Below are 22,865 nucleotides of genomic sequence, written 5' to 3'. Positions count from 1 at the left end.
ATCTGGATGAAGAGTTAATAGTTTAATTAGATAATTCCACATCCCAACAAACAATCCTAGAGAGATGGACAAGGGTTTTTCTTAATCCATCCTTTGAGTTTGGCCCAAGCCTATTTTTATATTACTCAATAGTACCTGGAGGAATTTAGCATACATCTGAGCTAGTCAATGTAAAATCATTGACCATTAGTGTGCTACTAACATCTTGAATAGATATACTCCAATCTTCTAATAATTTCTAATGCAGGATGGATATTCATTCGTGTAGGGATCCTTGAAGTAGTCTTTTAGATTGGATTGTTATGATTTGTATTGAATTTTTTCATCATTAATGGATTTGATATTAAATCCACTGTTAATGGATCCAGTGATTAACATTAGCCATCGGATTCAAGTTATGAATGTGAATAACTTCACTACTACAAGGATCAATACTTTGAGGATGGATACACCTAATTCAGAGGCTAAACAAAACAGAATTTGAGATTGAGGTGGTATTCAGTAAGACATGCCTCCTAATCCTTCCAAATACAAACATTCATTCAATATTACAATAAAAAAGGAATAAAATCATGAAAAAATAATTAAAAGCATAAAAAAATATATTTATTATGCATAAATAACACAGCTTAAATACAATAGCTATTACATAATATAAAATATACAATACTAATAATAATAACAAATAAATTTAACAATAGCATATAATTCATAAAATTGTGCAACTTGTTCAGATAAATACATACAATATATAATAACATATTACAATACTATTTTTAAATAGAACAAAAGTATTATTAAGCTTAGATGAACTTAATTTTCAAAATGATAATCATAATTAATAGAGAGATGATACATTGTATGAATATTAAATCAATAAATGCATGAGCTAATACATGAAAATATAAACTGAGTAAGACATAAATACAATTATAAAATATTTAATCAAATATATATATTAACAACATTTGTACCAAACAATAGTCATGATAATAAAAAAATATAACCGTTGTTAAAAAGATGACATTAATAAGCTTTAATGCACCAAATGATTGATGATAATGACTGATTCCTGATAAAGACCAAATCCTTATCAGATGTTCAGCAATTCTGCAATAATTGGGGATAAAATCTAAATACAGTAGTAATTATTTTTAATTTTATTTCAATACCCATTTTACAAATGTAATTTTGTTTTTAGAGTTAAACTAAAAGCAATGTTCACTGTCAGAATGAGACCAATTCTGACCAATAACTGAGCTTACATATTATTAAATCAGACAATCTAAAACAAAAATATATTTATTATTAATCTTTACGTTCACATTTTTAAAACGACTTAAATATAATCTGGCTAAAATATTTTTAAATCCTTTCACTTTATTGTATTTTTCAGTCTTTAACTAACAAAATAATCACGATGCAGCAGCCTAATTTTTTATTAATTGCTATATCCTCACATTAAATTAAAACCAAAATTGTATAGTGGTTGGGGGAGGGGTTATCTTCATATAATAACAATATGGGAGCCTCATTCATATTTGTATAACTTATGATAAAAAAACAGTCTTTATTTTTAATATAAAAAAAATTTTTTGGCACTTAACATGTTAGATATCAACCGTTTCCTATTTAAAATAAAGAAAACTTCTATAAGTAGTGTAATCTTATTTAATTAATTTAAAGGAATAATGTTATGTTTTCATATTATTTTATTGTTGTTTATTGCAACTTGAACTGTAAGAAGTATTAAAAATGAATGATAAATTAGATTTTCATTACATAAATGAAATTCACATTATTTTTCAGCATAATCTGACGTACAAAATAAAAATTTAATAATAAATTCATTTCTTTACACACATTTTTATTGGAAGAGAGGGGAGAGACTTGGAATATTTTTATGGTCAAATCTCCTTCATAATATCAACCAACTAGAAAATGTCCATTATGCATAATTTCATTCCATAATATGAAAACATACAAATAAAAGAGAAAGGTAAAAGAGAAAATTAAACCAACATTTAAAGTATGGGAATCTTCAACTCAAGAAGTATACTTTTCCAGTTTGAAGAGTTAACAAAAAAGGACAAAATAATTTACAAACTGTCATTAATATTTTTATAACATGGATAATCAAAGAGTACATTACAAAAGACTAAATAGTCATTAACAGTAATGATTAAACCTTCCACTATCTGCTTTAATGTGTAAATAAATAAATAAAATATCTCTCAACCGCATCTTTAAGGACGACCAACAACATAAGAACACTTTATAATGTTACAGCATTAAAAATGGAACGCTCTAATTAGTTTTTCAGGGAAATTAGAATCTCTTTTAGGTTATCTATGAAGAGTTTATGCATACCAAATATGGTTTATGTGCATTCCATGTGTGTACGTGTACCCACTTATAGACATGATTTACTAATACAAAAAACTATGCCCAAAAATTTACTAATAAAAGAACTAAAATTTTATACAATATTACAGTTTTTTTTTTATAAATTAGATATTATTATGAAATATAAGGAAAAGAAATTGTTTGATAATTTTATGAAAGTTACTTCCAATTCAAAAAAAAGTGTGCAAAAATAATTTTTTTTTTGTAAAATGAAATCTTGCCTAACATTCTACAGTTCATGTATTTTGCTCATACTAAAATCTTCTTAAAATAAATAGAAGATATCCTAATTTCTAATTACCCAATTGGAAAAAAATTTATCTCTTTTAAATACCATTATTAGATCATTTGTTTTTAATAACCTAACTTTCATAGTTATTGAAATATAAATATACAAACTTATTAAAAAGGAGGAAAAAAATACAATAAAAATGTATTCATATTTACAAATAATGATTTGAAAGATATGTGGCACTAATTACAAAACAACAGACTGAAATGAATTATCATTGGCTGACTATCACATCTTCATTTAATGGTTTGTAAACAATTTTATCACCAAAACTAAGTAATCCCATTATTCTAAATCATCAACTGATAGCTGAAATGTAAAAGAAAAAGGCTACAATGGTAAAAAGTGAAAATAAGCTATACAATTGAACTTCAAACAGCTGTTTTTTGTTTTTTCTGGACAAAAAACACTTCGGCGTTATCATTGCCGGGACACAACGTATTTGTTGTAATATACAAACAGATACCACATTTCATGTCTTAATTAGAAAAATAAAATTTCAAACTGCTATAGCATGAAGAGCTGATACAAAATACAGTAAATAAAATATCTGTATAAATGAACGGCCGTAAGAATTAACAACACCTGGTCTAGTTTCCTTAACACTGCCCAGAATTCATCGAATGCTTCTGGACAATTTATATTTAAAACATAAGGCCATGTAACATACGTAATCCACTTCAAACAGCTAATAAATGTAATAAAACTTATAAAAAAACATTTAAATACCTAATAAACAACTAATACAACTTTTCTCATTTTTAACTCTTTGATAGCGATTCCAATAATTTAGCACAAAATCATAATAAATAAAATATATGATTTTATACAGTCCATTTTAAATCAGTATCCGCAAATATTTACACATGAATTTCTCCAATGCAATATGAATCAACAAAATTGAAGTTTTTTAAAAAAAAAAATTATTTTAATCGCACATTATTTAATTTTTGTTTATAGCACTGCCTGAATGGAACTAATAGTTTTCTATGATATACATCAGAAGTATTAGAAAAACACAAGTAACAGTTTTATTTTGTTGACTGAAAATACAATTGTTTTTTTAAAGCAAATTCAGACAAAATTTTCAGAAAAACAACCAAAATCATGTGACATAAGTTGTTTCTTCTCAAAATTCTGTATTTAAAAATATAGTATTACTCCTATTCATTTTACTGACTGCAATTCTTCCTCCAGACTGCCAAAGCTATAATCTAACCAAAATAACTGATTTTTGTACTGATCTGGTGTGACATGTTGAGCTCATGTATTTTGATGTTGAGTTCTGATATTTTACTTCTTCACATTATTCACAAATTTTTTATTATTAAAATATGTCTAAATCATGTAATAATTTTGATGAAAAAATACAGTGGAATGCTCAAAAAATCAAATAACACAGAAATACGTTAAAAGTATCTAGCAAAACCTATTCAACATATAAAGGCCAACAAATGAAAGCTAAGGTAATTAGGTAAAATTATTTATAAGTTTAGTATTATATTTTGTGTGATCAATAACTGATAAAATACAATACAATAACAATATTTAATAAAGTAGATTATACCTAATTTTAAAAGTTAGATTGTTTATTTGTACTATAAAAACGGTCATATTGATCTCAAAAGAAATAAGCTTAGAATGTTTAATATTGAACTAAAAATATTATGTGAATCAAATTTGAGGCCCAATATTAGTTCTGTTTCCTATTAAAATATATTTTACTAACAGAACCATAACTTTGTTTTGCACAAGTGTAACTGTTAAATGATTTGAAAAACTGAATGAGGAAAATCATAAGATTGTACAAAATTGAATAGTTCAAAATATGAACATATATATATATACTACATGAACAAGTTATATAAGTAGCCTAATATCATACAAAACAAAAGTAATCTAGAAATGATCCCAAAGAAGTAGAAAATACTAATATAATTTATGATCACTCATAAACTATCATTTATAAATACACTAAATTCCAGTGCTATAGGAGTGTATCAAAGAGCTTTTTTGAGTATTCATGACATCGGTAGAGAAGACTGTTGCGTTCACAAGATTTTTTAAGATTGGTGTTTCACCAAAGGATTGTAGAGCTAAACATGTTAACACAGCAAAGCAAAAAAGACAACAGAACCCATACTGGACCTCATTAAAAGCCATATAAAATGTTATATTCCTAATTATTTTAGGAATAATCTCAACAAGAAGAAAATCAGTGAATGTTAACGTCATGTATAATTATTCTGGAAAGCATATAACATCTGTGAAACTTATTTAACATAATATTCTATTTCTAAAAATGATTACGGAATCAAATTTGGGCTTCCTCAAGCAGATATTTCCAATTCTTGCAATAAATTTAATCTAATTAATGCCTCTACAGAAAGACCTGATTATATAAAGGCAGCAGGAAGTTAGCCATAAAGTATTCTTAGTTCAAGCTGAAACATTTTTTGATTTAAAACAAAAATATAAAATGCTTATAAGGGAAGGTGAATGTGAAATTTTGATATTTGATTTCATGAAAAATCTCCCTTTACAATACATAAAAAAATATCTGATGTGTTTTATGACTGCCAACTGTGGCATAATTTTTGGTGTTAACAATTTGTGAAAAAAAAAGCAATTATGTTTTACATACAATGAAACAACAGGAAGAGCTGTAATATTACTTTTATGCTACTACAATATTTTAAAATGTTTATATGAAAAAATAGTCAGCAAATAAAAAAATGCTGGTCCTTTTCAGCAGCAACTATGGCGGACAAAACAAAAACAATATTATGGTCTGATTTCTTTTAACCTTGTTCATGTACTGCATTTACATTCAGAAATATTGCACCTATATCCTACCCATGGTCTGAGATTCTTTGATTTTAGAAAAATGCCCTTTATTTTAAAAAAGTAACTCAAAGAGATTACTATGATATTGGAAGTTCACTGGATCCATATTTTTTAAAAGTTCTATGACCAACTCTTAGTTTAAGATCAGCTAGGGTGATAAAGATCTGTTCTGGAGCAAGTATGATTTTATTCTAAATATATACGCACGCAAGCCCATGGATTACAATACACAAGAGAAACAATAAACAAATTTCATAGACTTCAAATGTTTACCCACTTTACAACGGTTTTCTAGATTTAAATAAAGCAACGATTTGAAATGATTTGTTCAATGGGAAATATTAATATTTTCGTTAACTACTTTAACATTTAGGATAATCTATAAATGAAGAACACTTAAAATGTACTGTCATTTCATTTTTGTTCCATTTCATTATTATTATTAATATTATTAAAATATTACACCATACTATAATTTTTAAATGAAATGAATTCAGGTACTTTTTGATGATTAAATTTCTATTGTAATAAATTCTTTAGTATTATTATTGTGTTGTATTATGTTCCTGAATGATTGCTATAGAGAATATTAAATCACACAACTGTTTTTATGATTAAGAGTACAGCATAAATTTATTGTTATTGTTATTATATTGCTGTACTTTAAGATACGAGTAACATAATAAAAACAAGATATGTTGAAATCATTAAATTATTATATCAAGCTTTAGTCAAAATCTGTGCTAAAACAACCATCACAATGAATACTTAAATTTCATTACTAATCATAACATGGTTTTATTAATCCACAGAATTAAAAAATAGCAAAAATAATTGTACTTTTGAATAGTTAGAACAGTTTTACAGCAGGTCCAGTCATTTTGAAATAAGAGAGTAATAAGTTTTCCCCAAAAAATAGTTTTTTGACATGTTATTTTAAAAAAAACCTTCAATTATACAAAAAAAAACTATTTACTATCAAGCAAGTTTAGAATATTTTTTAGTAATAATAATAATTTAGTAATAGTAATAGTTAATATATATATATATATATATATATATATATATATATATATATATACTAATGTAAATATTTTATTTATATATTTTGAACATTTTTTTTTCTTATATGGAAAATTAATGTTTCATTTACCCTACTATTTATTATAGTTTAGACAAGTTTATATTACATTAACATAATTTAATAATATCAAATGACTTATCAAACAATTCAACAATTTGTGAATAATTAATGTTCTACAGATTTAAGGTTACTTGCCTTCAATTTGTCATGTATACATACATTTTCTGAGTAAAAAGTACTTACTGAAAAAGTTTTTGACCGGCTAATTTTCCAGATCTAACTCGTTTTAATTTTAATTTCTGGGGAAGATTATACAAAAACAACCGAAGTCGGAAAGTTGGACACTCTCTCTCCTTTAATGCTTCACAAGATAAAATTAACAGCATTTAAGTCTGTAAACTAAGACATCTTAAAAATTAATTTGATACAAGTGAACAGTAACAAAATTACTTATAATCATTCTTAAAACGTATACAGTCATTAATAAATGTTAATATATTACAAAATAAATACTGGGCCTCCTAACTGTGCATCATTCTTTATTTTTTTTTTACATTCTGAAAATCAATAATCATAGCTCTTATAATATTAATTATGAAAATTATAATTCACTTTTTTGAAAATAATAATTCCTTTAAAGAATTATACCTAAAAAGAAAATATAAAATTAACATATTGCTTAATTAATATAAAAAAAAAATTATTTTACACAAAAAAACTGAAAAAAGCTGTTTTTTATATATATATATATATATATATAAAATTACTGATGAAAGGATTAAATTAATTACTTTACCATAAGAAAAATATACAAACACACATTACATGTTTTATTACAAAATTTGTTTAAAATAATACATATGTGCTGTATACAGAGTAAAATACTAGAATCCACTAATTATTATAAATACAATAAATATTTACAATAAACAATAAGGTACAAAAATATTATGTTAAAATAATACTGTTTAATTTACATTATATCAAACATCAGTATTAGAAAAACACAAGATTCCAATGCAAAATAGTCAAAAAAAAAAAAAAAATTTAGTATAACGTAAAAAAAAGTGGCATCAAATTATAATACTGAATTTTAAGGCTCTTTTAATGGATTGCAATTTACATTAGGAAACTGAAATTTTATAATACTTCCAATTAAAAAATACATATATTTTACAGTAAAAACTTTATTTTTAATTAACTAGTGTTATGAGTAAAATAGATAGAAGATTTAATACAAAAATATCATTTTTTACTTTTGTACCGGTAGAACTTGGTAAATACGATGCATGATGGGTACATTTCCACACTTTACATTTCCATCAAATTTAATGCAATGAAGTTTAAATACTGAAAGAACACACATGAATTTTTGAAAAAAATAGTTTATGTTTATAGGAAGCTTTTAAATTAATTTACAAAACTAAAAGAAAAAGAAAAGCATTAAATGATATCACTCCTTAAAACAACAATCACCTCATTTAAGGGTTACTAAGAGTGTATGGAATGGAAGTGGAAATGGCCTTTAGCAAATGCAGTTTCCAGTAATCTTCTTTAATCAGTAAAATATATTACAGCATATTAGCATGCAAAATTCACCAAAATCCAGGTGATACTCAGCTCTGCAACTGATGTTTTCACTCTGACACTTTCCACTAACTGTAAAATGACAAAATTATTCTTAAAGAAAGGAACTTGACTTATGATGCTAAATTTACATCACTAAATTGTTCCTTATAAATAAACATATTTCTACATATAAAAGGTGCATTTCAAAAATAAAGGTGGTTTGCTAATAAAAGATGTTTGGCAACAATGAATTGTTCAGTGCGCTCTATACTAAATAGCTCACTCCATTACCTAGCTATCAGCTATCAGCCATTTTGTCAATTTTTTTCTCATATGATAATTGGTAATCAAACATAGATTTTCCTACAAACATGTTAAATCCAAACAACACCCTATGCAGTGGCATCATTCAAGTTAATCAAAATCAAACACATTCAAAGAAATCCAGCCGGCTCAGATGATCAAGGAGACAGTTTCCTGTGATAAAAAGTATTTTATTGGAAGATTTTATGAAGCCAGGAACAAAAATCACAACAGTGTACTGTGAAAAACACTTTCAAAAAATTCAAAGCTATCAATGCAAGATACTGTCAACAGGGATTTTTTAATTTACAATAATGCACATGCATGTGCACACACACACAAACAGAGAGAGAGAGAGAGAGAGAGAGAGAGAGAGAGCTGCTGCACTATCAACTTCCATCAATACAGATGGGAAATTTTTGATCCCCCTCATTACAGCTGGACCTTACACCTAGTGACTATGTCTTACATTACCTAAAGATTTGTATTGGTTCTCAACTGTTCATGGACAGTGACAAGTGAAGATAAGCATGTTGAAATCTCAGGTAACAGATTTTTAAGATCAGAGTATTAAAATTCACCTGATTAAAAAAGAAATGCTTATCAGCAACTACATATCAGAAATACCTAGATTTCTAGAAAACAGATCACTACTATAAGAAAAATAAAATAAATTCATCCAAGTATGAAGCACATAATAAATATTTTTATTTACTTGCTTTGTGTTTTAAATGACCTACAACCTAGACTTTTGATAGTCTAGTATTTTTTATAGTCTACAAGCTAGACTCATATATATATAAAACACTGAAGTGACACACCTTATAATGAATATGATCAATTTTTCTAACATAAGAATGCAGTTCAAATGGCATTACAACCAATTAACATAACAAAATATAGATATACTGTAAATTTATGTATATGTATTTATAAATATATTACATAAATTATGTAGATCTAAATAAGACAATTACTTTGTAATTTAAAAAATTACTCATCCATTAATGAGGTAGCATTTCATTTTTTTACTGCACTTCATTTCTAAGCATAAATCAAAGAACTGTTTGAACCAATTATGGTTGCTATCAATGGCTTCCTTCTACTTATTATAAAATATCATTCATTCAGTTATTGTTTTATAAAATATTAAATCTGAGTATTAATTTTGATAATTAATCTGAGTATTAAATCTGAATGATGCCCCGATACTGAAACAAAGATGGAATTTTTTCATTACTATACAAAGAAATCATAAATAATAACCATAATTCCTGCAAACAAATTTCTGTTTCTTTTTCAGCCACTGATCATATGACTACATTCTGGCCATTAATAGCAATAATGCTTAAGTGATTTACTGATGATTATTTAAATAATTATAATTGAAATGATATCTCAAATAATAGAAAAGTACTGTACAATTTACAAAAACATAAGCATACACTATATAGCAAATGTATAAAAACTAATAAAACATTCTAAAATTTACTTATTTAAAAAACATTATTTCATGTATATCGTATAATATAAGATAAATAATAATTTGAGCAATCAAAATACATATGGTAATTCATTTCACAATTAATAATTTTAATTTACCTTAATCACACATTATTTTTTTGTACAAAAATGAACACGTGAATTAAAATACACATATATACACACCATTCTTTTTTTTTATTAATAATTCTAACACAAACTAGCATCCAGTTCACATGTAATAAAATTTGAGTCACTATTAAACACTTGACTAAGAAAAAAACTGAGAGTTAAATTAACATCACAGTTCTTCAATACAGATGCAAGCATTTGTACAATTGTCAGCACGTACATGCTTATTCATTCTTTCTTAAAATAAATATTTAATAAAAATAGTATTTTTTTACGTGTTTATCCTTGGCGTAATCTACAGTGGTGTAACAGAAAATACAGAGATAACACTTTGTTACTAGAAATTCTGTAACATTTGTTCTGCTATATCAATCGACACATAACTCGTGTTATTCAATTTAAATCTAGAAACAAATCTAAAAGGTTCAATTTTATAGATCAATAAAGTTGAATGAACTATATTTAACAGGAATTAAAATATGTAATTATAACTAATTTAACGTAACTGATGAGTGAAACTAAGGATTAAATATAACAGGACACTTTTCTAATACTGTTCAGCTTGGTTAAATGAACAACAGTGAAACTGACTTTTGAAGATGTAAAACCATTTGATTCATTGAATGAATCTACCAAATATATTGGTATTATTCAAGTTCAGGCAACTGACTTTGTTTAGTTTATGTTGTACCGTCACTTGGAAAGGTTTTTCAATGCTATTGTTAAGTAGTCCATGAAATTCTTACCCTGGCAATTTTTTAACTTAATTTTTTTAAGTGATCATTTCGATCTCCCAGTTTGTAGATTTCTTGTAATTATTTAAAGTTTATCTTTGTTTCTTTTGTATAAAAAATATTAAAATAATTTAATACAAACATAAAATATTATTTCGATCATGCCGATCAGATAACAACTTAAAAAAATAATTACCAAAAAGAATCACACTGTTTAAGGTATAGATGTAATAACATCTATACCTTAAACAGTTTTCATTTTAACATTTTTTATTTTCTTAATAAAAATTTTGCTTCAAACATAAAAAACTATTATATAAATTACGATATAGTACAGATATTATCAAATGATATGATAAACTATGAAATTTTCACCATGACAAGTGATGCCTTAACGAGTCATACAAGTTTTTTTTTTTTAAGGACATACAGCTCAGGCTTAGAGAACACACTTGTTTTCCTTCACCCTGAACTTGTTTACTTGGTATGTGCATTACCTCAATATGCTTATCTTATTTGTTAATCTACATATACCAACTATCATTTACAAAAGCTTACAGAGAACCTTGTGCGTGCAAATATGAAAATTGAATTTTGAAGCATAAGAAAAATTCAATGACAGATCAGAATTTGAATCTAGGACTCCTGGATGAAAGGCCAAGATACCATCATTCTGCCATGGAAATTGGCAAATTATAATTTTAAATTAAATTAAAAATGATAGAATCATATATCTACCCATACTTCTGACTCACCTGTCATTTAGTTTAAATTACATACGCTTACTTTAAATAAATACATTTTAGTTAATAATTGTTATTTGATAAATGTTATTATGTTTCCTAATTATATATTTTAATTCTTATTTTTTGTGTCATATTTTGTACAAGGGAAATAAAGGTTTATTCATCATTCATTCAATGCTTATTTTCTTTTTTCTTTTAGAGTACTGTAAAACTGTTACCTTTTTTGTGGTTGATAACTTATGTTTGATAAAAAGTTATAATTTTAATATGATGATGAGCAGAATGTGTCAACAAAACTCTTGCTATTCTATTAATATGTTTTAAAAGCATAATACCAAAAATTATTGTTCACAACTGCACAGTTAATGTCTTTACGCATTTCAATAAACTCATTAACTTTTAATATGATGAAAAGTTCTTAAATAGAAACTATACTCAATAAGGTTACATTCACATGCTCAGGCTAACAGCAGTGAGAGTGGCATTGGCCTACCACATGGTGTCAGCAGAGGCACTCAGTGTACTGGCTGACATACCACCAACTCAGCTAATCGCCAAAGAAAGGTACGATCAAAGGTGGGGGATGCCTCCAAGTGAGCATGCGACAGGATGCTAGAAGGACAGACAAGATGGGACCAGAGTAGAATGAGAAGGTATAGCAGCTGATAATAGACCTAAGGCCATGGTATCTCCTCAGATGGTGAGGTTGATTACTTTCCGAATCACTACTCATGGGCCATGGTGAATTTGGTGCCTACTTGAACAGATTTAGGCTCAAAATGAACCCAGAGTATTACTACTGCGGCAAGATGGACATTGCCCAACACACTACATTTGATTGCCCGAGATGATAGCATGTGAGAGGTGTAGTGATGAGGAATGGACTTACTCCAGAGAGCCTCATTAATTTTATGCTCGGAAAGGAGCAACAGTGGCAGGAAGTGATGAGGGGTATGGCCAAGAGTATAATTAGTGAGAAAGAAGAAGAGGCTAGAGAAAGAGGACATTAAAAGATGGGAAAAAAACCTCTGTGACCATTATGATGATGATGATGATGACTATGAAGATGATCATGAGTATGCTTCTGCGGTAGGGAAGGATTGACAGCCTGAGTGAGGAGGAGGTGGTCTGCCCTGGCGGGTCACCCCTGTTGAGGAGCCCAGGACTCCAGGGAACCATTGTCCCAATTGGGTAGATTCAAGATTGAAAACTAAATAAGAATCTAGAGTCTAAAACAGGCTGTGACAAGAGGGTAGGAGTACACATATCTGGGGTGTGACCAGTGTCTCCTTCCTCTGGTCGAAACACCACTCGCAGCTGTATTATATAGACAGGTCTAACCCGAGTGGGGAGGAAAGGTTTAGTCAGTAGTACGCAGGTCACATATGAACTTTAAAACACCTTGCAGAACCTGTAAGCGAGTCTGACACTTCATCCGTAACTGGGATGCCTCTAGCCTCAGCAAAAAAAAAAAAAAAATGGTTATATTCTCCTTGGTTGATCAACAAAACTGAACAGAATAAATGTATCTCAACTTTAGTTTTTCTGCATGGTAGAAACTTTATTTTACAAATTAACTGACGACAAACAGATTTATCACAAACATAAAACTATATTATATATACATCAAAAACATGTTTATTTATGAAAAATGTATAAAATAATTCTTACCAACTTTAAGCAACACTATGTACAATCACTCTTTGGACAATTGACTTAATGCTAATAGTAATCAACAGCTGCAGACCGTAGCAATTGAAAAAAATTAAAAAAAAAATACTTCATAAAAATATGTATACAAAAAACCTTCACAAGCAGAAGCTGAGTAATCAAATGTCATTAACATATTACAGTCATCCATAACTTTATGAATCAAAATATGTTTACAGATCTTGAGTAAAATTTATAAAATACAGTTACAATAAATTACTACAAAAATGTTTAATAAAGAAACTATAATACTAACACACGAGTTGGTATAATACCAGAACAATATAAAATGTAAAAAAAGACCCTGCTAATTTACTTTATTGATAACACAAGTAAATATTTTACTTTTAGACACCCTGTATAAAAAAAAGTTATAAAAAAATTAAAAATATAAATTATATACTAAATATAAGAAAAATAATTAAATACACATAATTAATGTACAAAGGTTTTCAAAAGTAGGAATGAATCTGAAAGACTGTCCATCATAAGACAAGATGCTTCTTATATTTAAAAATTAGATCCCTTTATTTTTTAAATAGTTTTTTCCATTAAAGTGATTATTTACAAATAGTTTATAATATATACTTAGAAACAACATTTAGTGAAAATGGACTACATACTAATTTTAAAAAGATGAATTTACGCCCAAACCTGCACTCCAGGCCAAGCTTTTAGATGCGTAATCACTAAATGACACTATTAAATTAACATTATCAATAAAAGCATGATTTACTATAATTATTTTGTCCAACAGAATTTTAAAAATTTCTCTTAATAAAAAAAATGATTTTCTAAATGTATACCTATTTTCTTTATTGCTAATTATACGTGTTATACCTATATCATTGTTACTAAATTGTTTTTTATAAAAATTACTATAAAATAAACAACCTAAACAATATATGAAAATTCCTAAAAGAAAAATGTATAATAAAAACAGTTTTAAATGATTTCAATATTACTAATTTTTTAAGCAGTAAAAACTCTCTGTAGCAAAAAAAATTACAGATTTACATAAATATAAAAATCTATGTAATAAAAATCTCATAACCGATTGGTCCCTTAACAATTCTTATACCGAACATGTATTTTATTTTCCAAAATAAAATTTATACATTTTTCCGCTAATCATAAATACCTATCCAATGGTAACTTAATAACTGTTTTGGCTTTTTTGTTGTCAGTATTTCTATAAAATTAAATTTGTTTTTAACTTTTAACTGTAGTACGGCATTCTTTTGTTTGTTACATTTAATTGATAATAACTTTTGTTGTTCTTTTCACAATGAAACACAAAGATAAATTACCTTTAAAGCAGAGAAAGGACATTTTTCAAGATTAATTAACTAATAATTGAACATTTTGCTTTCAAATAAACTTTAATGGATTGTACTAGCTGCATTTAATCCTTTCTAAAGATTTTTTTAAATAACTTACTTTATCTATTTTGTTATTCTACTAATATGATGTACATTCTATTTTACTTAATCTTGACCAGTTAAAATTTAATTTTATGTTCTGTAATCAATATACACATAAATTACTACTAAATTAAAATACTTCTTAAAAAACATTCTTAAATCTTTATAAACAAAATAAAAGTTTTAATAAGTTTCATTCAACAATAACTTGCTTAAGGAAAAACCTTTTACAGATCAAACTGCGTAGTAAAGAATTTCAGTTACTATCAGCATCTAAACAAATGAGATTCATTTAAAAACTTAAAAAAAACAATTTTAATTACACTGGTCAACATGATTTTTGTCTCACAAGTACCAATAGGTGTAGTTAATGCGGTTTTTAATCCTGTTTTCAAATATTTATTCGGAATTTCTCTGAATGCCAGTTATGAGATAGTAATGAACCAGTAAACATATCACTATGACTGCTTTGTGTGTCTGAATTATTATGTATTACGTTTTTACAACTTTATTTCTTTTAATTAGTCTTTAGTTACAAAATGCCTAGAGTTTGTTTAAATCATCCTAACAAGTTTTGTTATGTATGTGGTGAAGTGACGCTCAAATCCCAAAGTCGAAACCTTATTCCATTAGTAAAAAAGTGCTATGAACTTTATTTTGAGGGTAAAGTCAGGGACCAAACAAAGGCCTTGGCCCCACATATCTGTTGTTTATCGTGTTCTAGGCTTCTCACTTCATGAAAAAATGGCACACGCCACATCATCTGCTATCCCAATGATTTAGAGAGAACCCAAAGGTCACTCTTCTGACTGTTATTTCTGCTTAACAAACATTAAAGGGATTACGTCAAAATCAAAACATACAGTGGTACACCCTAACTTGCAATCTGCAATAAAACCAGTTCCACACTGCGAAGAATTGTCCATACCAAACCCTCCAGAACATGTGTCATTACATGAAGAGAGCTCAGAGTCTGATGGAAATAAGGAAGAAAAAGAAACAGATTCTGGTGAAATAACATTTGAACAAAGCAGTTCATCTGAGCCTCATTTACTGACTCAAGAAAATCTTAACGATCTCATACGAGATTTAAAGTTATCCAAAAAACAGTCTGAAATGCTTTGCTTCCTGGCTAAAAGATGCAATCTTCTTCAAAAGAATACAAAGATAAGTACTTATCGTAATCATCATTCTGAATTTAAAGACTATTTTTCTGAAGAAAATGGTTTAGTGTTTTGTAATGACATTTCTTCTCTTATTGAGACACTCTGTAATGAACATAAGCGAACAGAATGGCGCTTATTCATTGATTTCTCTAAATTTAGTTTAAAAGCTGTACTTCTGCATATTGGAAAAAAATTCTCACCAGTACTTGTGGCTCACTCTGCTAGTATGAAACAAACATATGAAAACTTTAAATTTACTGTGGAAAAGCTTCAATATGGAGTGTAAGAATGGAATATTTGCAATGAACTGAAGGTAATTTCACTTATTCTTGGTCTGCAGCTTGGTTACACAAAATATTGTTTTTTGTGTGAATGGGATAGTAGGGACAGAAAAAACCATTTCATTAGAAAAGAATGGCCTAAACGCGAATCACTCATTCCTGAATAGAAAAATGTGAAACGTTGTGTAATCCTAAAAATGTGCTTCAACCTCCATTACATATCAAACTAGGATTAATGAAGAATTTCGTCAAGGCCAAGGACAATACTCCTGGTTTCATGTGCTTAAACCAGAAGTTTCCTAAAATAAGTGATGTTGAAATTAAAGAAGGAATATTTGTGGATCCACAAATACAATCATTAATGCATAATGAAAAGTTTGAGGAACTACTGAATCCATTGGAGAAAGCAGCTTTGCTTTGCAAGCATTCAAAAATGTTACTAGAGTTTTTTGGGAAATCAAAAGGCGGAAAATTACCGTGATATTGTCAACGATCTTATAACATCTTATAAAAATTTGGGTTGTAGCATGTCCTTAAAAGTAGACTTCCTGCACTCACACCTATATTTTTACCCGGAAAATCTTGGTGCAGTGGGCAATGAGCACGGGGAACACTTTCATCAGAAGATTTCAGCTATGGAAAAGAGGCATCAAAGCAAATGGAATCCTAACATAGTGGCCGATTATTGTTGGAACATCAAGAAAGATGCTCCACAGGCGAAATATAGCAGAAAATCATCATTACTCTCTACGTGAGTCAAATGTTTGAATATTGTTTAGTTAAGAATGCAGAGAGTATTAGAATGTTTGAAATTATAAATGCCTGTCTCTCAAAAACCTTACGTGATGGAGAAAAACCGATATCATACTTGAATTCAAAAGAATAAACAGTATCAGAATCACATATTTTTCTTCCTGAGACAAAAAAAAAGTTATTTTTTTTGTTCCCCAGTGTTATTAATACCAGGAATTTTAGGCAGCCTGCATGTGAATATAATCATATTTATAGCAAAGGCATATTGCATCCAGTACCAAAAATATCTCACACTTCTTCAGTAAAATCAGTTAACATACATCATATTCCCCATGTACAAATCACTTAACTAATCTGTCAAAGTACTTTTACTACATAAATGTAAAATTATACACAGCATCAATACCATGGTAAATTGGACCATGGCTTTTAACAGTATCTACATAACTTAAAATGCAAACATGGGCATAAGACCAATTAAATTTGGTAACACTTTATTTAAAAAAAAGAAATAAAAACTATTAAAAACAAAAAGGATTTTTTGTTTGTTTTATAATTGTCACTATACATATCGCACTTTGAACACTAACTTCATAAATAACTTTTCTAATCAATAATCAATTAAAATTATCTCTAAATACAAATTGAGTATTTTAATGTTTAAACAGAGTAATTATGTAAATTTTAAGAAACATGTGTGTCAGATATAAATTAAAATTAGCATTACATTTATTAGTATTACCTACTCAAAGTTCACCTTATAATAGACTAGTACCAACCGCAGTTTATGTCTGCATTTACATAAAGATGATTGAGTTAGCACAAATTACATAAAGATAAATATCTGAATTATTAAAAAGAATTACTGCTTGTAAATTACACAGATCCTATCAAGATCATAAAAACTTAAATTGACTTATGATGAATGCTCTTGGAATATCAAATTTAGTACTGATCTTTTTAATTCACATTGGATGGTTTACTTAACTGATTCATATGTATGTTTACATAAAAAAAAAATATTTAGAATATCCATCAGACATTAAAAGTGCTCCCTAGTTGCATTAAATCTAAAATTAATAATATTTCATTTTTAATTTTAGATTGTTTTTTATTTGTAATTTTTCATTTTTTTAATCTTTATTAAAAAAATAAACAAAAAGGTATGCAATAAGAAAACAGTTCAGTATTAACCCTTTCTATCCTGACAGGATTTACAAGTCCCAGAAAATTTACACGTCTATTAATAATGCATATTGTTTTTTTTGGCTCTGAAATTGTCAGGACTTACAAGTACCATGTTTCTATTACACTGCAATCTCTATGTTATTTAGCTGTCTGACTTAACATAAAAATCGCTGTATTACTTCTGTTGTTTCCCATGTTTTACTGGAGTTAGGGAATGCATATTTTATGATTTTTTAATATTTGTCAGTAAAGATTATAATTTTATATTTTATCGATTTGTGAACAATAGTATTTTATACTTTGAATTCAAAGAGTCACAAGTCAGTTTCTTTCTGTTATTAATGTGTTATTCTGCATAATTCAATGAGGACTTATAAGTCCCATCGAGGGTTTATGGTGTAGATAACTTATAAAAGCTAATCAACAAAACTTTGTTATCATTTTTGTTTATGTAGTTATTTGTTGAATATTAATTTTGTGGTAGCTTTTTTATAATTTCTGTGTTGTTTTGTAATATTATGTTTGCAATTAATTTTGTACCAGTGTTTTGTACGTAGGTTGTTAGCGAGTGTATGTGTATATTATTATTTTGTTAATTTTTTCTAAGAAAATGTCCCATCCATTAACTTCAGAAATGATTGAACAATATTTACAAGAGGACAATTTTGATTTTATGCTCAATGATTTACAAAAAAAATATTATGCCACTACTGCAGATTTTGCAGAACAGGAAGATAATGAAACTGGAAAGGCAGATTCAATTAGTATTTTTCATATTTCTAATTATCTTACTTTGGTATGTACATGTCATTAGTAAATGCATATTTTCTTTGGTTAGGCCAATGAAATAAAATAACTTCCAGTACCTATTACAGTAACGAACCTAATCCAAGCAAAGCTAGTAATCAAAATTTCATTAGTGATTTCTACAAAATTAACTTTAATTTCGGCTCGTATATAGCCTAACTAATTTGGAAACATTCTGTTTTTGGTTTGTGTAACCAAATATGTTTTTCTTACGATTTCATCACTAAGAATATTCATTTCCTTGCAGATAAGGAGTTAAAAAATAATATCAAGCCAATGTTTGTTGAATTTTATATGAACAGAGTTTTGTTAGTGATTTTTACAAACTTTTTTTTGTTTAACCTCCAGGATCACCGTTAGGTATTGCTTCAGAGGATTTATCCGGGAAAAAATGAGGTTCTACAAAAAAAATTAGAAAATTTTGGGCTTAGTGAACATCTGAATTTAACAAAAACGTTTTACGGATCAAAGCAGATAGTATGTTTTGGTAACTATTTCAGTTCTATGGCACTAATGGAAAAATTAAAAGCTGATAACTTGTTAGCATGTGCTACAATTCAACACAATCGCAAGGGTTTGCCTGATAATACAACCTCACATAAAGAAATGAACAGAGGAGATTATGATTACAGAGTATCAATCCTCAGAATATCTTTTTTTAAATGGCATGATAACAAGGTCATAAATTTTATTTTTAATGATCATAGAACTGAAAAAACTGAAGTGAAACACACCCAGAAAAATGGGACTAGAAATAGCATTCCCTGTCCACAAGTAGTGGATGATTAAAATAAATTTATCGGTGGTGTTGATCAAGCTGATTTATATCTTGTATTTTATGGTATTGACAGAATGTCCAGAAAATGGTGGACAAAAAATCCAGGAAAAGTCCACAGGATTTTTTTTTACCTTTTGGACATTGCATTTGTGAGAGCAGATGTTGTTAATTGCAAAATGTTTGAAAAAATATCTCTGCTGGAAGTTCAATGGAAAACTGCTCTGGACCTGATTGCAATCAAAGATACCAAAATACAAAAGCCTAGAGATTAGCTGATCCAGAACATCAAGCTGCTTCATCTTCAAAAAACTGAATAAAGTCAGGGTATTCAGTAATGAAGGATATGCGTTTGAAATTTGGGTGCCCACTGGCCTGTTTTTACTCATAAGCATGATAGATGTGAATTTTGCAAATGAGCAAGGTAAATCAAAAACGTTTTTCAATTTGTTCTTGTGTAAAGTACATCTATGATGCAATGATAAGAAAAACTGTTTTGGAAAATATCATTACATAAGTATCTAGAACAATAGTTTCTTAGTGAATTATGTTACGTAATTTTTTCTACGTATTACTAGACTTCCACTTTTTATATACATTTAGATTTATATTCTACATAGATTTAGTTATTATTATACTTATGTTGCGATCCAAAACAATTTTTGTTAAAAATCATGAGATAAATTAGCATTATAAAAATAAATTCACTATTACATTTAATACATTATGAACATTTCTATACATTTCACAATATTTTTTTTAATTTATTATAATTTTTATTATTAAAAATTCTATATTATTAGTATATAAACAAAATGTATCAAATATTTTCAGTTCAATTATTTTGCACAAGTTTTATTTAAACTTAGTTCTTAAGTGAGTCTTGTAACTAATTAAAATTATTAATTTATGACAGTAGTACTCTCCAGTGTGTAACATTTTAAAAAATTTTTCTCAGTATTTAAATTGCAACTTTTTTATATTTTCTCAAGCAATTCTATAAAATTAATACAAATGCCATATCCAAATCCACGGTATACCAAGGAGCACTGTATTGACTATCATTTGTGTGTGATTTTTCTTTAAAAATTTCTTATTAATTATACTGACTACACACAATCAGTATGGAGTAAAAAATATAAGCATTTGAAAATTTAAACAATTTTTCAAAATTAAATAAAAGTTAGATTATGCTACAATATTTAAATAGGGCATCAGTTAAAAAAAAACCAAAACAAAATTCACTAAATCTGCTCTTATCTCTTACATATTTAATACTCTCTTCTTAATACTTTTAGTATGAGTTCATTATGAAAAATGGCAGTTCAACTTTGATGGCATTCTTACATCAAATGACAAGGCTATTTTATTATTGTTATAAGGTTTTGCAAGAAATTTCATTGATTATACATTTTAGATAGATGTTAATGACAAATTTTAAACTCTATTCAAACAAAAACCTATGCTTTTATTGGACATAAAATTTAAATTAAAATAACTGTTCTTAAATAAAATAAAAAATTAAAAACATACTTAATACAACAAGCACTTAATTTTAAAATGTAAGACCTAGAATACATGGTCATTGCAACATATTCTAGTTGTTTATGTAATAATAAATTAGTATAATTTTTATCAACTGAAATTAGTGAAATGTATTAAGAACAATGGAAATGGAAATTTTAAAGTTAAATGAAATAAAAATTATAATCTTATTAAATAAAAACACAATCACTATTTCAGTACTTGCAAAGTGTAATGCCAAAGTAAAATCATCCTAATTTGTACCAGCTAGTAGAAGGATTAATTTACTTTGAAATTATTAGATTCAAACAATGTTTAATCCATTATAAAAGCAAAAAAAAAAATTTTAAACAGAATTACTGATCAATTTACAATACAGATGGAAATGCACTGCCCAAAACATGGATGGATGTTAATTTTTTTCATATATATATATGTATGTATATATGCATATGTGGGTGTGTGTGTGTGTGTGTGTGTGTGTGTGTGTGTGTGTGTGTGTGTGTGTGCGTGCGTGCATGTGCGCGTGTGGGTGGGTGGATTAAATAAACATATATAATGGATTTTATGTATAAAATTCATAATTGTTTAGATTATTTAAAGATGTAGAATTTCACTAAAACAATCACTTCTTAATGTATAATATATATATATATATATATATACTACATAATTTCATTTATCAACTAGAAAATCTCTTCATATAAATACAGTAAAACAATTTTTAATACATTAGAGACAAAATGGAAATACTGTATGATAAAAAATATTCTAAATGCATGCATGGCTAAATAATATCATACAAAGCACAAAATAATATTTTAATGTATTCACAAAAAATTTAATTATAATACTAAAAATATTAATAACAATCATTTATAAATGAAATTACATTATATTATATCACAATTTCATAAATAATATTACTAACAGCACATTTTACCTATCCGGGAACAGCGTTTCATAGCTTGGTGGAAGATCTTTATCTGGTGAATGTTCTGTAAGGCTAGGTGCTGAAGGTGCAAATGTATCTTCAACATTCTCTTCTGCATCATGTTGATTACTGCAAGGTGTTCTTCTGATATTCTGTACACTCCAACAAAGCATTTCAAAATAACGACAAGCCCAAATACAGCCAAGAAACAAAAAGAATGATAAGAATATACTGGTAACTGCTGTCATTGTCACTTTTGTACTCATGTTAGACAACTCATCTGAAAAAAAAAAAAATAACAATAAATTCATAATTAATTGCATTCCTTTTTTTACTGCTTACTGACACATTGAATGCTACACATCGTATAACATCCTGCACAATCTAAAATATTTTTCATATTTTGAACAAAGAGACCTCTTGGGACAAAGATTTCACCTATTACAATAGTTTAGAACAGTCCAACAAATGTGCATGTATTCATAGTTTCTGAGTACAGTACAGAGTAAATTGTACTTCATTACTATTGGACCTCTCTCAATAAGTACTTATGGTATACATGAGGGTGGTTTGAAAAATCTAAGCAGGGCTTATTCATTTCATCTAACACTATGAATAATGAATGTAATAATCGTGTGGGCACATGCACACACGCACACGCATCACAAAGCTATTTTGACTAAAGACTTTCACTACCTATTTTAATCA

The 22,865-nt window shown here is 27.5% G+C and overlaps 1 protein-coding gene across 1 annotated transcript in view; it reads right to left on the bottom strand.

Moving 5' to 3' along the window:
• Positions 1–7,444: 7,444 nt before the first annotated feature.
• The window catches only part of LOC142323786 (uncharacterized), a 36,104-nt gene continuing 20,683 nt past the window's right edge, over positions 7,445–22,865 (bottom strand). Inside the window, exons 5-6 of the mRNA XM_075363993.1 lie at positions 22,167–22,437; positions 7,445–8,288 (exon numbers count right to left, since the gene is read on the bottom strand). Of these exons, the coding sequence (XP_075220108.1) occupies positions 8,285–8,288; positions 22,167–22,437 (275 nt within the window). The 3' untranslated portion in view covers positions 7,445–8,284. The remainder of the gene's footprint in view (positions 8,289–22,166; positions 22,438–22,865) is intronic.

This window comes from Lycorma delicatula, chromosome 4 (genome assembly GCF_047948215.1).
Source record: "Lycorma delicatula isolate Av1 chromosome 4, ASM4794821v1, whole genome shotgun sequence".
Taxonomy (NCBI): Eukaryota; Metazoa; Arthropoda; class Insecta; order Hemiptera; family Fulgoridae; genus Lycorma; species Lycorma delicatula.
Note: the sequence above shows the minus strand (reverse complement) of the source record. Positions and strands in the feature narration are given on the sequence as shown.